The sequence below is a fragment of the Micrasema longulum genome, unplaced genomic scaffold, assembly GCF_059751315.1.
Source record: "Micrasema longulum isolate JH-2025_06_02 unplaced genomic scaffold, ASM5975131v1 h1tg001391l, whole genome shotgun sequence".
Lineage (NCBI taxonomy): Eukaryota > Metazoa > Arthropoda > Insecta > Trichoptera > Brachycentridae > Micrasema > Micrasema longulum.
In genome coordinates, this window is record NW_028278577.1 from 189,709 (window position 1) to 204,141 (window position 14,433).

The following is a 14,433-nucleotide window of genomic DNA, read 5'->3' on the forward strand; positions in this document are numbered from 1 at the left end:
TGTAATCATAATTATAACAGAAATCTATAATTATTGGTCTTTTTTTTTTCAATTTTTATCTTATACTTATTTATTGATTGATTTCCACAATAAATAAATTAATCATAGGTACCTACTATAAATAATTAAATCAAATCTCCCATGAATTTTCCAAAATTGGATACGATCAATTTAGGATCGTTTTTTCAAAACTCGACAACAACCAAGCCTGAAAATAATCTAATTTAGAATATGTGTATAGTTTATAATTGTCTTTTATATTTCATCAGCACACAATATCAATTATTAAAATTAGGGATCAACCTACACAATAAAGTATCATGTTTTGAAAAATCAAAAATACTTTGATATTTTATTAAGCCGGCGTGTTTTTTTTAGGTAATCGATGAATGTTTATACTGGCTGTAAATTTTTAAGAAATGGTACGAATATTGTGGTATTAAAAAAAAATCTCAATTTGCTGTTAGACATCAACATTAACCTCGGTTCACATGAGGGCAATACAATAGACAGGACAATATTGTCCAAATCACAGCTTCGTGAATAGCCTCAACCGCACAGGGCAGTATAATGGGACAGGACAGAACTATGGTTCAATACGGGTTACGAGCGAGTTTATGAAAAATATTATTTCTCTTATACAAATATTGTTGGAGGACGAACTAAATGGTAATATTGGAATTTTTGTGCCGACATTTTTAGCAGAAAAAATGTGCTGGTGCGACAGGCACTTGTGAAGCAATTGTCTATGGTCCTCCTCTCCTGTCCGTGTGCATTTACACGAGGACAATGCAGCCACCCTCTATACAATTCAATTAAAACTGCAATTTACGAAATTGAAATTTGAAAAAAAAATTTGCTGAATTGATGTACCATCGTTACTGGAACAAGTGGCATTCAATGTTCCGATCCGCCGGTTGCGAAATAATAATGTGCTGTTCCTCAATCAACACAGCAACACACAAACTATGGCTTGCATGCACCAATGTCCCGATTGTGTCATATTGTAAATTCGAGACAAGATCTGGAGTTTTTTGGTGTAAGTCTTTATAGATTTAAAAAGATAGACCGGATCTTGTCTTGATGTAGTAATTTTTATTTTTTTGTCCTAGCTTTAATTTTATTTAGTTGTATTTTATTAGTGCCTGTATTTATTATAAGAAATTGTATTTACCATCGTTAGAATGGACTGCATAAGTCCATCAAATAAATAAATAAATAATAATAATAAAGATTAACTTGTTTATTGACAAAAAATGGTTTTCAGATATGTAGAGGGAATACTTTCACTGTCCTCCAAATTTCTTTTCACACAAGGATAATAGGACAGACCGATGCTGGGACAGGACTTAATCGTCCTGTCCTCATTTAAACAGTACATTATTTATATTTTGTTTTTTTTCGTAGATGCATATTTGTGAACATGGCCGACCAGCACGAGACCATATTCATGGAGATACTGGACACACTCAAGTCCACCCTGACACCCTCTTCGGAGCACTACCGCACGGCCATCGTCACTCTCGGCCACATCGCCTTCAACCTCCCTGACAAATACCCCGTGCAGATCAAGAACATCGTCTCCAGAAAGGTCAGTCAATCCCCACTTCACATTATGTACGTAGCCGCCTAGCGGCAGAATGCGCTGCCAGAAAGTCTCGGGGAAGCTGGAAACATTTTTACATTTAGAAAATAATGCATGTACACCGTCACATTTCAAACGCATCAACCAAATGTGCTCCGATCACCTTCCCGCGAAGGCTATTGTTAGGGCAACAGACTGTAGAATTATGTTAATCTTCGAATTGGAAACAGGTTTTGTGGTGTTGAGATTATCTTCAAATTTATTGCAACGGAGAGGTAAAAGATTTTTGAGAAGAGTTTATGGAAGTTTAGGCATTTACTGGGCTTTTGACCTGTCATTGACTAGTAAACTAGTGACCTCTACACACTGTAGTATTCACCATTCTACCTCTGTTTAAACATTTGCATTCTTTTTAGTAGTTAACTTTTGTGAAGTATTGTTATTATAAAGGCGCTCCGCTCCACATAGACAGCGATTGTCTCGTGAGAATCGGCAGCCCTTTGAGTGATTGGTTCCGAGTTTCCACTGGAGTGAGACAAGGCTGCGTTCTTGCACCGTTCTTATTCACCATATTGATGGATTTAATCTTATTATTATTATTATTATTTATTTATTTACGGACAAAGTCCATTATAAACATTACAATTAAAAGAAATTTTTACAAAGGAATAAAAAAATATAAGGAACAGAAATAAGCAGCAAAGACAGATGATAGATTTTTTAGATTAAGTAAAAAGCATAGGCTAACTATACAGATTCTTTAGCTGATTTGTAAAGAAAGACATCCTTACACCATAATAATCAAGATCTTGATGATCGTTCACCCGCCTGATCATTCTGGGCAAAGGCGACTGTGCACCATAATTGGTCCTGTAGTGACCGAGGAAAAGCATTTCATTATTTCTTAGTCTACGGGTGGGAACGTTAAAAAGAATCTTTTGCAAAATTTCAGGGGCATCAATGAGACAGTTCATAATGCAAATCAATACCATCTGATTGAGGCATAGAAGCGAACTCCCCCTAAAACTGTGTGCCTTGGAGTATGCAGATGATGTGGTTCTTCTTAAAAAGTATGTTAGTGATCTTCAGGAAATTGTTGACAAATCGCAGATAAACTCTGCTCGCCTGGGAATATTAATACAAAAAAAAACTCAGATTTTGTGCGTCAAATTCTGTCCTGACCCTGATCAACCTCTCTATAATAATAGGCAGAGGATCGAGAAAGTTGATAGCTTTAAATATTTGCGAGTTCACATAACTGAGGATAGAAGCATGCACGAAGAGTTGCGAGATGCGTGTTGTCTGGAACTCTAGTCTATACTTGGTCAAATTGAAATGCCGATTATTCAACTCTTGTGTAATGCCAGTACTTGTATATGGGTGTGAATCTTGGCATCTTACCAAAGCTCAGAACATCAAATTTCTTTGTTTTGAGAGTGAGTGCTCGAGGAGAATGAAGGTAGTTCGAGTTCATAACTAGCATTGAGGTCTGAGAACAGTAGCAGCTGCTGCTGCATCCAATAATAAGCGTCTTGAGAATACGGCGGTGGACCTGGCTTGAACACGAGCTGCGCATGCCTCAGGATAACCTAAGCCCAATATGCCTCTCCTGCGGGCTCACGCCGTCCTGGAAGGCCATCTATAACGATCTTTCGACTTAATTCGGCGGAACTGAGGGACCTGAGAGAAGGCAAGAGTGCTGCCCGACGATAGGGTCTCTTGGGGGCGTTTAGCGATGTCCACATGCTCCACTTAGGAAATGAAGATCATTGTGACCTGGTGACGGATCTGCGAATTGAATACCCCATGGCCTAATTGTAAAAGTGGGAATCTTCGGAAGAATTATTGATTTCATATAATATTACATCCCCTCGTGGAAACGCAATTTTGAATATGATATGCCAAAACATTATTGTAATTAATAAACTTTTAACCTTGTTCTTATAATTATTGATAAATGTTTGCTAAACTAAATCATTTGATAATCTTGTGACAGTTGATAAAAATTATCCCACATAATATAATGTGATGATTGAAGTTATGATTCTTCTAATAAATTTTGTAATTTTATTAATTCTTGTAACCTACAAAATGCGGTAAGCCTAAATAACAAAGAAAAAAAAATATGTACGAACTGCGGAAATTGGACTGTGTCTAATGATGAATAAATAAATGTTGAACTTCCTCCCACAGATAGTAAAGGAGCTTCTGGTGAAGGAGTCCACGGAGGGGCGGGATTATGTGGAAGGAGACTGGTGCGCAGAGAGCGAGCTGCCGCTGGAGACCCGCTGCAAGGTGGAGGGACTGAAGAGCATGGCGCGCTGGCTGCTCGGCCTCAAGAGGGACGAGCTCTCTGCGCAGAAGACCTTCCGAATGCTGAATGCCTTCATCCTGCACAAAGGAGACCTTCTTCAGGTAACCAGACTCACAGCTGTATGACACACTTACTCACACTTATTTGAGTGCCACCGTTCTTGAACAGTGTCATATTTTAACTATTTTCTTTATGACGATTGAGATTTTCTTTAAAATATGTAATAGCATTTATTAAGAAAAATCTAAATAAATTTGCATTTAAAAATAAAAAAATCTCAATGAAAAATACATGGTTTTAGATACTACATTTTTATTTGTTTATAAAGCTCTCCTGGGAATTCTGCTTTTTGGGGTTACGACTCTATTTTGTTAGATGTCTGGTACATATTAAATGTGTGTAAAATTGTCTTTTATTTCTTCTGAATAAATTATATACTAAATATATTTCAGCAAGGACAACTGTCCAGGGCAGAGATGTCTCACCTGCGGCTAGCAGCCGGGGTGGCCATGCTGAAGATCTGCGAACAAAAGGGGGTCGGAGACCAGTTTACCGCTGACCAGTTCTACAACCTCTCCCAGCTCATGGTGGTACGTAAACCCGAGAACCTTTTAAATCCCCCACTCTCGTATACTTTTCCACGGTCTTAAGTTATCCCACCTTTATCGTGGAAAAAGAAATGGAATCATGAAATAGACTCCCTGGGGTGATTGGCAACACAGTGACTCAAGGGAAAATCAACCTATAGCTATTACTATTGTATGACCAGAATCTTATGTGGATTTCGAAGGTTAAAGATCTAGGCATCACTTTTGTGAGTTCCTTGACATTTCACGATCAGATCGAAACAGTTTTTAGTAGTTCGTTGAAGATGTTAGGATTCGTCTTGCGTACTGCCAGGGTTTTTGGTAGTACACGAGTACTGATAATTATTTATAACTCGTTGGTGCGAAGTAGACTCGAGAGTGGCTCGATGATTTGGGGACCGTGTTAGTTGAAGTACTCTCTTATGGTGGAGAGGGTTCAGAAGACATTTCTTCGGTTTCTCTACATAAGAGAGTGCAGATATTATCCATGGCTTTATCCCACTGAGTTCCTCCAGGGTATGCTCGGTTACAGCAGTGTGAAGACCAGAAGGAATGTGTATTTAACTACGCACTTCTTTCCATTGTTGCGCGGTATTATTGACAACCCTGAAATTATGTGGAGCATTAGCTTTTATGTTCCGGATAATTACCTTAGACAGCGTCAGCATAGACTGTTTCACATTCCAATATACAGGACCAACCTTTCAATGGTTATGCCTGTTGGAAGGGTTATCTCTATGTTGAACAATATTACTTCAACATATTATTCTCTGGATATTATGTATACTTATGTGTTATTTTTGTACATACCTAATTTTACCTGATTATTTTAATTATTTCTATATGTATGAATTAAGATTTTCCATTTTATAATGTACATATATATGAATAAATAAAATTTAAATTTAAATTAGTGGCAATATCATACCTACAATTCTCACAGTAGTACAACAATAAAATAATTATATATTTGGTTTCCCTCCCTGCAACCGATCAGCGGAAAACTGTGGCCTAGTAATGTATCAAACATTTTTATTTCAAGTCATTTTCGTATTGTGGAACAAGTCCAACGCTTCGAGTATTCAGAAGTGTTCCTGAATATATTTTCTATCCGCATAATTAACAGCTTTAATTCTTAAAAATATTCCTCTTCAATCTGTGCCTCATGTTTGAGGATGGTGATTACGCCTGACTCCAGAAATAACTCGTCTGTGGACAGTCTCCCTCCATCTGGAACGGTCTTGTGCTCTCCTATAGGCATTCGTCGGTGATAATTCAGTGACTAGGCTGCTCCATCTTGTCGGTTAAAATCCACGCGACCTTGTCCCTTCGACACTTCCCAGGAGAATAGTTTTCTCCAAACTATCAGAGTTCCCCCTGGAAATATGTCCAAAGAACTGTAGGATTCTTTTTTCACACATGGATGTTTTTCTCCTACAAGACGAAAGGCGTCACATATATTTTTAAAAACTAAAAATATAATTAAATTTTTAACACAATAAATATAATTGGTTTTGTAATAATTATGTAAATGGGGACATTTAAACTTGGACCAGTTATTATAAATAATTTAGTTCAATGCAGATTCAAGTCTTCTACATAATCTTTGTACATACGTATTCCATCTTAAATGGTAATCAATTTTTAATCCCAGATAAATATATTTTCGCTTAGCTAACAACACCGCCTAAGTCATTTTTGTTTTTTCTACAGGACGAGGAAAAAATGCTCATTTTATTGAATTGGAGAGGAATATTAGACTTCATTTTTCAATAGACGACATTTTATGGATATACATTTAATTTTTATACGTGTAAAGGTTTAATCAACATATTTTAGTTGAGCTTTCAATAAAATAAACAGCTTTTTTGACATCCTGTAAAACAAAAATGACTTACACAGCGTAGTTAGCTAAGCGGCGATATTATCTGATACTATCAAACACATCGATTGGTAGGGTTGTATGACATTCTGATAGTTAAAATCGTAAGGAACTATACAAGGCTCTGTATCAAATTTGTCATTTGGCAATCTAATATTCATTAATTTGGTCTTCTTAGCATTGATAATCAAACCTACATTGTGTGACCATCTTTGTAATGGTATAAAATCACCCTATTTTAGTTTTTCAGCAATTTCAAAATTTTTTTTTTATGGGAGATCAAACTTCACTTGTGTTTAAAATGTTTCCAGGACGAAGTCCCTCAGGTGCGCGAGGTGTTCGCCACAAAGCTGCACAAGGGCCTGTCCAAGGGCATCCCCAACAAGTGCCTGCCGCTGGACTTCATGGGCGTGTACGCTCTGGCGGGCCGCGAGCCCGACAAGCGCCTGCGCAGCATCATCCGCCAGTTCATGATCGCCGACGTCACCCGCAGGAGGGACTACATCAAGACCATCACCGTGGGCACGCAAGGTGAAAATTTTGGGTCTAGAACTTGTGATTCTGTAGGATTCGTGCTAGTGGATGCGGAAAGCTCCTACCCCAGTCGGAATGATGGAAGAAAAACGACGTTGCCACTTAGATGTGTATTCAATACATCTTAAGTAAGATGCAGAATTGGTAATGGAGAGCGAGAGTTACTGACCGATTAACTGACTGAATTAACTATCTGCTGATACCCAAAGGTGCTACTGCTTATATAAATACTGTCTATTGTGTTCTCTTTGCTTCCTAGTGGGTAAATTTTCTATTACCCGAACTGTCAGCAATTTGATATGCGTGCGTGTCTACATTTGATATCCATAATTAAATGTTTAGATTATTTATTTTTTTATCATCATCATCATTCCTTTTCCGCCCCTAATGGTGCATAGGGCACTGCATTGGTACACCAATCGCAGCGTATCTTGATCATTTTTTGTTACATGAAGGTAAGATCATCAGTCTTACACTTCAGGTTTCAGGTCCAGGGAGTATGAAAAATTCTAGTGTGAAAACACCTTTTAAATAAATATTTCTTATCAACCGTGGCGGGAATCGAACCCGAGACCTTTCGCATGGTAGGCAAACGCGCTGACCATTACACCATGAGGCCGACTATTTATTTTTACATACAGTAAATGTATGATTCAATTTTTGCCCGTCTTTAAGACAATAGTAGGTCTGATGACAGTGGGCATCGATTTTCAAGTGAGTCCCACAATTCTATGAACTAGCCTCCTGGGGGCAATTACAAATGCCGTCTTCATCGGTACATATTGAGACGGTATACCACCCTCGCTATTCACACTTTTTACTAACTCTTAAAATAATGTTTTATTCAGCTCGAAGTTTTTTTTCATCTCAAGCATTCTGATCCGATAGTTGTATTCAACACCCAAGGTAAATGAATTACAGTAAAACTCCCTTTTTACGTTTTTCACGGGAGCAAGAAAAAAAGTGTAAAACTGAGGAAAACGCTAAAGTGAGGAAATGAAAAATGTATGGAAAAAATAGGAATTACATAAAAATAAAATTGATTTGCTACACTATAGTGTGCATATACTTCCAGAAAAATGGTGATAAGTGGAAATTGTCAATTTTTTTTTTTTTACCTGTTTTCAATGATTTCACTAAAAATATTTTTTCAAACAATATTATGTAATCTGTTTTTTATTTGATTTAAAAACGGCATGTTAAAATATATTTAAGGTGTAAATAAAAAAAAAACAAAATTGGAATTTTTAATTTGCATAAAATAACATAAAATATTTATTGCCCTAAATGTTGGGAATTTTTTTTTATACTGTATCACTTTTTTCTATGGCATCACTAAAACAACTGTCATATAGTTCGCGGTTTTTTAAACCATCTTTTTTATAACTTAAAATATTTATATTGTTATGTTTTAAACATCGCAATTTAATGATATTAAAACATTATAGTTTCTAAACATTTGTCAACTGCGTATCATGATTTGTACAAGTCAATATGACATTTTTGTTCATATAAAAACTAAGACTAATCCTAAAGGAAGACATTTAACTTGATTTCAAGGAACGTAAAAACGAGGTTTTACTGTAATTATGTTTTCTATTTCAGTGGAGAAAGCGATGAGCCAACTATCCCACATCCTGCCCGACTATATGCTCGTTTTCTCCGTTCCTGTTCTCACACACGACCCAGTCTTCAAAAGATTTGACACTTTAGAACAATTAAAAGTATGTACAAATCATTTCTAACTAAATCATTATAGTATGTAAAATATTTTTAATTTCTCAATCGTCAATGAAATGAGTATCATTATACACTTGTAAGTGTAAGTCTTTTTATATGATAAAATGGAGCAGGCAGTAGGCACCGTTTTATATGTCTTTAAGTTCTCCGCGCCTCTGGAAACCTGGTGCTTATAAAACCATATTAGAGGCGAACTCTGGATTTAAGACCCCATGTTTATAATGTTCATGTCTTGTTGCAGATAGTAAAACAATGTTTATGGTTTATATTGGAGCCCCTAATAATGCGCAATGATTTCTACTGTTACGGCTTTTACAAAAATCTCATCGAAAGAATGAAGAATCACAAAGATGCTATCAGTGAAGATGATGACTCCACCAATTATGTAAGTTCAAAATAATTTTACATTCTTTATAATACGTTCGAACTTGGTTATTACGAGGAACACGGGACCGACTGAATTTGCTCGTTATAAGCTTTACTGGTTTTTTTTTTTTATAATACGCCAAAGGGGCATTTACAAAAATATTATAGTTAAGTACAAACATAGTGCGTAATAATTTTTTAAATAAACAAATGTTTTTTTTTTGTATACATTGTGGAGGTCATCACCATCAAGCCGTAAAGTTGACAGGGCCGAACACCGTTTTGGCCCGCAATGCGTAACCCGACGCAACATCAGCTCGAACAAGTAATTAAACGTCGTGCAGCGAAAGAATATGCACATTTCATCTTGGCATTTTGTGTCGCCCGTCCACCAGCTCCTCGCCATTGTGAATTCCTTCTGTACAAAATTGTAAGGATGTAACTCGTGTGTATCTACTCAATAAATGACTTCAATTGTAATCCATCTTTCTCATTTAACCTCAAATCAATCCATACAACATCTAGAAACAGAAAAAGCATGCTGCAATGCAAAATCAAAAGTGAAAAAATAGAAAAATATGGATATAAGAAAAATGTTGAACTAAAAAGCAAATTGTAAATAACCAGTAATAAATAAGAGAAAGGTTTTTTAAATCCAATCGCGATGCCATATTATTGTCACTATTGAAAATTATAATAATTGCTTTTAAACATACCACTTTTTAAATTTCATTTTCAGATAAATAAACATTTGTATTTTTTCACAATGTTGACAATGCGATAAGGATAGAGAATACTTTTTACACACTTCAAAATATTTCGTGCCACGTTCTGTTTTAAAAATAATTGCCACTTTTTCGCAAATTGAAACACTTCCGCTTGTTAGTAGTCATGTTTACAATTCAAGGGTTGGGTTTTAACTTATCTGACATCATCCCACTCGTAATGTTCATTATGCATCGACCATAGAACATTGAAAAAAAACATTGTAAAAACCCCCGAAACAAAGATGTCATTCTTAAACTACAAAAGAAGTTGTAAATTGTAATGAGGTGCCGAGCCTGTGCTTGCCAAGTTCACAAAGCTTGGATTTTTTACTCGCCGTATCAACCGTATGTGTGATACTTTGTCAATGTTGTCAGCGAAAACACCAATTAGGTACTTAGACACTTACATAGTATCATAAACGTCAACCGATCCCAGCGCCCGGCGCGGCATCGGCAATAAGTTAGTCCCTCGTTTGGATTATATTACTTAGGTTCTTATTTCGAAAACGATTGAAGAGTTTTTGTTCAACTGTTGACAATATTATTGTTCGGTATGACCGAGAAGAAGCTCATTATAAAAGTGAATAAATGTATGGAGAAAACCACCAACTAAAATGTCAACTAAGATTTCCTCAGTATATCCGAGATCTCACTATTTCCGTGATCGTTATTACCAAGTTCGACTTTATTTACCATTAGTTGCTTAACAAGATAATACAGTAAATAAATCACTGAAATTACTTGGCTTCATTAACAGAATATCCTCTGATTTTACTAATGTCCGTACAATCAAAACTCTTTATTGCTCAACTGTTCGCCCTCTTCTTGATTATGCCTCAGTAGTCTGGTCTCCATTCTATGTCAATCGCATAAATCTCATTGAATCAGTCCAACATCGCTTGCTTCGAAAAATAGCGTGGATGCTTGGACTAGAGAGAGATAATTATTCTTATGCTGAAATAGAGTCAATGTTAAATATTTCTAGTCTACAAAAACGTAGAACTAATATTGACTCCATATATATGTTCGGCATACTAAATGGTATAATCGATGTTCCATCATTACTGGGACAAGTAAAATTCAATATTCCGACTCGTAGATTGAGAAACAATGAAGTACTGTTCATCGATCAGCATAGAACAAACTATGGCCTAAATTCTCCAATGACCCGCCTTTGTCGTATTGTTAACTCAAGACAGGATCTGGACTTTTTTGGTTTAAGTTTACAACGATTTAAACGAGCACTAAATAAATAGTCCAGATCTTGTCTCGATGTCCCTTATGTTTGTCAATGCTTCTTTCTTTTTTCTTTAAATGTTTTAAACTACTCTTTTATTGTAATATTTAAACCTTATAAATTGTATACATGGACAATGTCCGTAAAAAAAAAAAAAAAAAACCAAAGTATTAGTACAAAAGTACAAAGCTTATGGCCAGCCCTGTAGATGCCTAGTCTTCTATATTCCCTTCTCTAAAATGGTCTTCATCTCCGTTGTAATATGGTAATATTAACAGCTCCCTAGTTGGTTGAATCCAAGTCTTGTCTACAAAAATTTGGACAAACTCAAAACATTGTTAGTTAATATTAATTAATTTAAAATTATTTTTAAAAAGTTATATCTCCCTATGGACAACCTATTTTATTCAATATATAAGACGCAGTGTCCCACAAATAAGGTTTCTTATTGTTATTTGTTAATGACCTCATTTTTGCCGTGTACCTTTCATATAGGTTGTCTGGGGTTTCAAGAGGTCATAATACTAAATTCTACATGTTCTATTTTGCAGAAAATGTGGGCGATATGCGATCTGGCCATGAGCATAATCTGGTCCAAGACGACCAACTACGAGATGAAGGAGTTCCCTACGGAGACGCGCATCCCCTCCATGTACTTCTCCCAGCAGCCGGAGCACTTTGTGAACACGCGCATCTTCCTGCCTCCCGAGTTGCAGGTCAATGTCTGTCCCTTCCTCCTCTCTATTCATACGTAGTTTGCACGTGTGTCATTTTACTATACAACTAGCATAGATACACAGTAGAAGTCACAGAAATTACATGGAGTGTAAATTTTACTTTAAAAAAACAAACCAGTTTTGAGTACATTTATTTTTTGTAAAAATTCTATTAATATTACCATATACAGTGAAACCCCTGTTTTACGCTTTTCAAGGGAGCAACAAAAAATAGTGTTAAACTGAAGAAAACCCTAAAGTGAGCTACTACTACTACCATCACGCCATTTCCCCGTAGGGGTAGGCAGAGAGAATGGAACGCCATACACGTCTATCCTGACATACAATCCTAGCCTCTTCCACATTCATACATCTTGTCATACATGCCCTTCGGTTCTGTCTGCTTTTGACATGACCAGACTTAAGATTTTGGTTTATCTGATCATGCCACGTCTTCCTCGGTCGTCCTCGTCTCACGTTGCCGTTCATTTTCGCCATATATACTTGTTTTACCATTCTTTCGTTGTCCATTCGTTCTACGTGACCAAACCATCTCGGAGACCCTTTCGTAATCTTATCATTAAAGTGTATCATTAAATCTTATCAATCACCCTAAAGTGAGGAAATGAAAAATTGTAAAAACTGTCATAATTGGGGATTATCATTATTTACCTATGATTTCATTTCAAATATTTTGTATTTTTCAGTCAATACCACAATGTGCTTTTTTTTATGAATGAAAAAAAAGGTTTAAATAATTTTATGTAGGTAAAAACACTGAAATAAAAATTTGAATTTGCATAAAATGCATACAATGAATTTTTCTCTAAATATTGGGAAATTTTATTTATATGGTATCACTCTTTTTAGTATGGTACCACAGAATTTCAACTGTCATTTATATGGCGGAAAAACTGTTTCTCACTTTCGTGATAACTGTTTAAACAATCTTCTTTCCAAATTATGTTTATAACTTCAAATAATATTTATATTACCAAATTTTTTAACTTTCTGCATCGTAATTTATTAATGTAAAGACTATTCTTGATGCGTCAACCGCACGTCACAATTTAGTAAAATGTCAAAATTAGACACTTAAACAAAATGGCCAATTACGCTGCACCTACTTTGAATTTAGTGAGACAATAATTTACACATTTTTTCAAAATGAAAAACGTAAGAAACGTTAATTGGGGGATACTTGAGTGAGAATGTTTGGGAAAAAGTGGGACCTAAACATTTCGGCGTAGAAAGCGGGAAAACGTAAAATTGAGGAACGTAAAAACGAGGTTTTACTGGAGTTTATTCATAATCTCTTTTCAAAATTCATTTGTAAATCGAACCTGCAATATGCGTAATCAGAAATTAAATTGTATTGATATTAATAACATATCTTTTACTTCCTTTAAAAGTGAAATTTCCAAAAATAATTCAAGTTATGATGTTGCGCCTTGAATCCGCAGCCTATATTATGCAGGTGATGTGCAGTTCTGTATGTAGGCACATTATAAATGTACACTGTATGGTCAACTATAGTTGTATAATATATTATAATGTGCAACTGTGTGACCAATATTCAAAAGTAGATATATTTTGAATAATATGTATTACATTTACATTCCTAGTAATATTATAAGTTTTGTATGATTAGTTATTTTATGTTATGTGTAATTTTTAAGTGACAACATTTACAATAACAATATTATGTGGAAGCCTCTAATTGGACTTTATGATATGTATTTATGGTATAATTGTATCTTATGAATTTATGAATGTCTGTTGGCTTTCCAACGAAATAAAATAAAATAATTATATTTGAGTTAATATTATGACATGAAAAAAATTTGGTGTGTTCTAAGATTAAATAAATAAATTCAACTCGTTTTCGCATGCGCTTGTCTACTACTACCATCACGCCATTTCTCCGTAGGGGTAGGCAGAGAGAATGGACCGCCACACACGTCTATCCTGGCATACACTCCTAGCCTCTTCCACATTCATACATCTTGTCATACATGCCCTTCGGTTCTGTCTGCTTTTGACATGACCAGACTTAAGTGTCATTATTCTGATGCGTCATTTTGCGTTTGATATTGGAGTAAGGTAGATATTATAACACATTCTACACTTTATAGACACCGGATATTTTTTCGCATTTGAACCGAAAATTTTGCATAAACCCAGTAATTACAGTGCACGAATAATAAAAGAGGAAATTGAAATACACAGACACCCAAATAAAATAAACAAAGACGACGGGCTTAAATTAAACTCAACATGGTTCCGAGCACTACGTACTACTAAATGAATAGAAATGTGCCTACTGCCGACGGCGGCACGGTACAAATTACTAGTACTTAAACACACTTTTTTTCTACAAAATACTCAGTTTACCCTGAAGATGGCACCTACAATGGTAGCCGAAACGTCGGAACAAATCCAACACACACGGTATCACCCAAAAAAGAAACATATTGATAACAGTGACCGTGAAAACCTTCGCACCTATTTTTTTCAATTTCTTCACACTATTAAATTACATTTTCATGTTTATTTTTAAAATTTCTATTGTTTATTATTGTCAACATAAATCGTTTTCCAAATGAAGAGGACAATAGGTCACAATTTTTTTTTTTTTATATGACAATTGAGTCAATGATGTATTCTCCTTCATTATTTTCCATCAAATTAGTCGATAATTCATA

At 35.4% G+C, this 14,433-nt stretch overlaps 2 protein-coding genes across 10 annotated transcripts in view; both read left to right on the top strand.

Annotated features, from left to right (window-relative positions):
- The window catches only part of LOC148275553 (uncharacterized), a 97,834-nt gene that overhangs the window by 61,017 nt on the left and 22,384 nt on the right, over positions 1-14,433 (top strand). The window lies entirely within an intron of this gene.
- Positions 1-14,433, top strand: part of pds5 (cohesin associated factor B pds5) — a 42,475-nt gene that overhangs the window by 24,244 nt on the left and 3,798 nt on the right. For 5 of the 9 annotated variants that reach the window (XM_088235536.1, XM_088235535.1, XM_088235541.1 and 2 more), the window contains exons 14-20: positions 1,408-1,591; positions 3,779-4,000; positions 4,352-4,489; positions 6,680-6,899; positions 8,508-8,626; positions 8,884-9,027; positions 11,564-11,734. In XM_088235536.1, coding sequence (XP_088091662.1) covers positions 1,408-1,591; positions 3,779-4,000; positions 4,352-4,489; positions 6,680-6,899; positions 8,508-8,626; positions 8,884-9,027; positions 11,564-11,734 — 1,198 coding nt within the window. The remainder of the gene's footprint in view (positions 1-1,407; positions 1,592-3,778; positions 4,001-4,351; positions 4,490-6,679; positions 6,900-8,507; positions 8,627-8,883; positions 9,028-11,563; positions 11,735-14,433) is intronic. The other 4 variants (XM_088235540.1, XM_088235542.1, XM_088235539.1 and 1 more) reach the window with 1 other exon arrangement.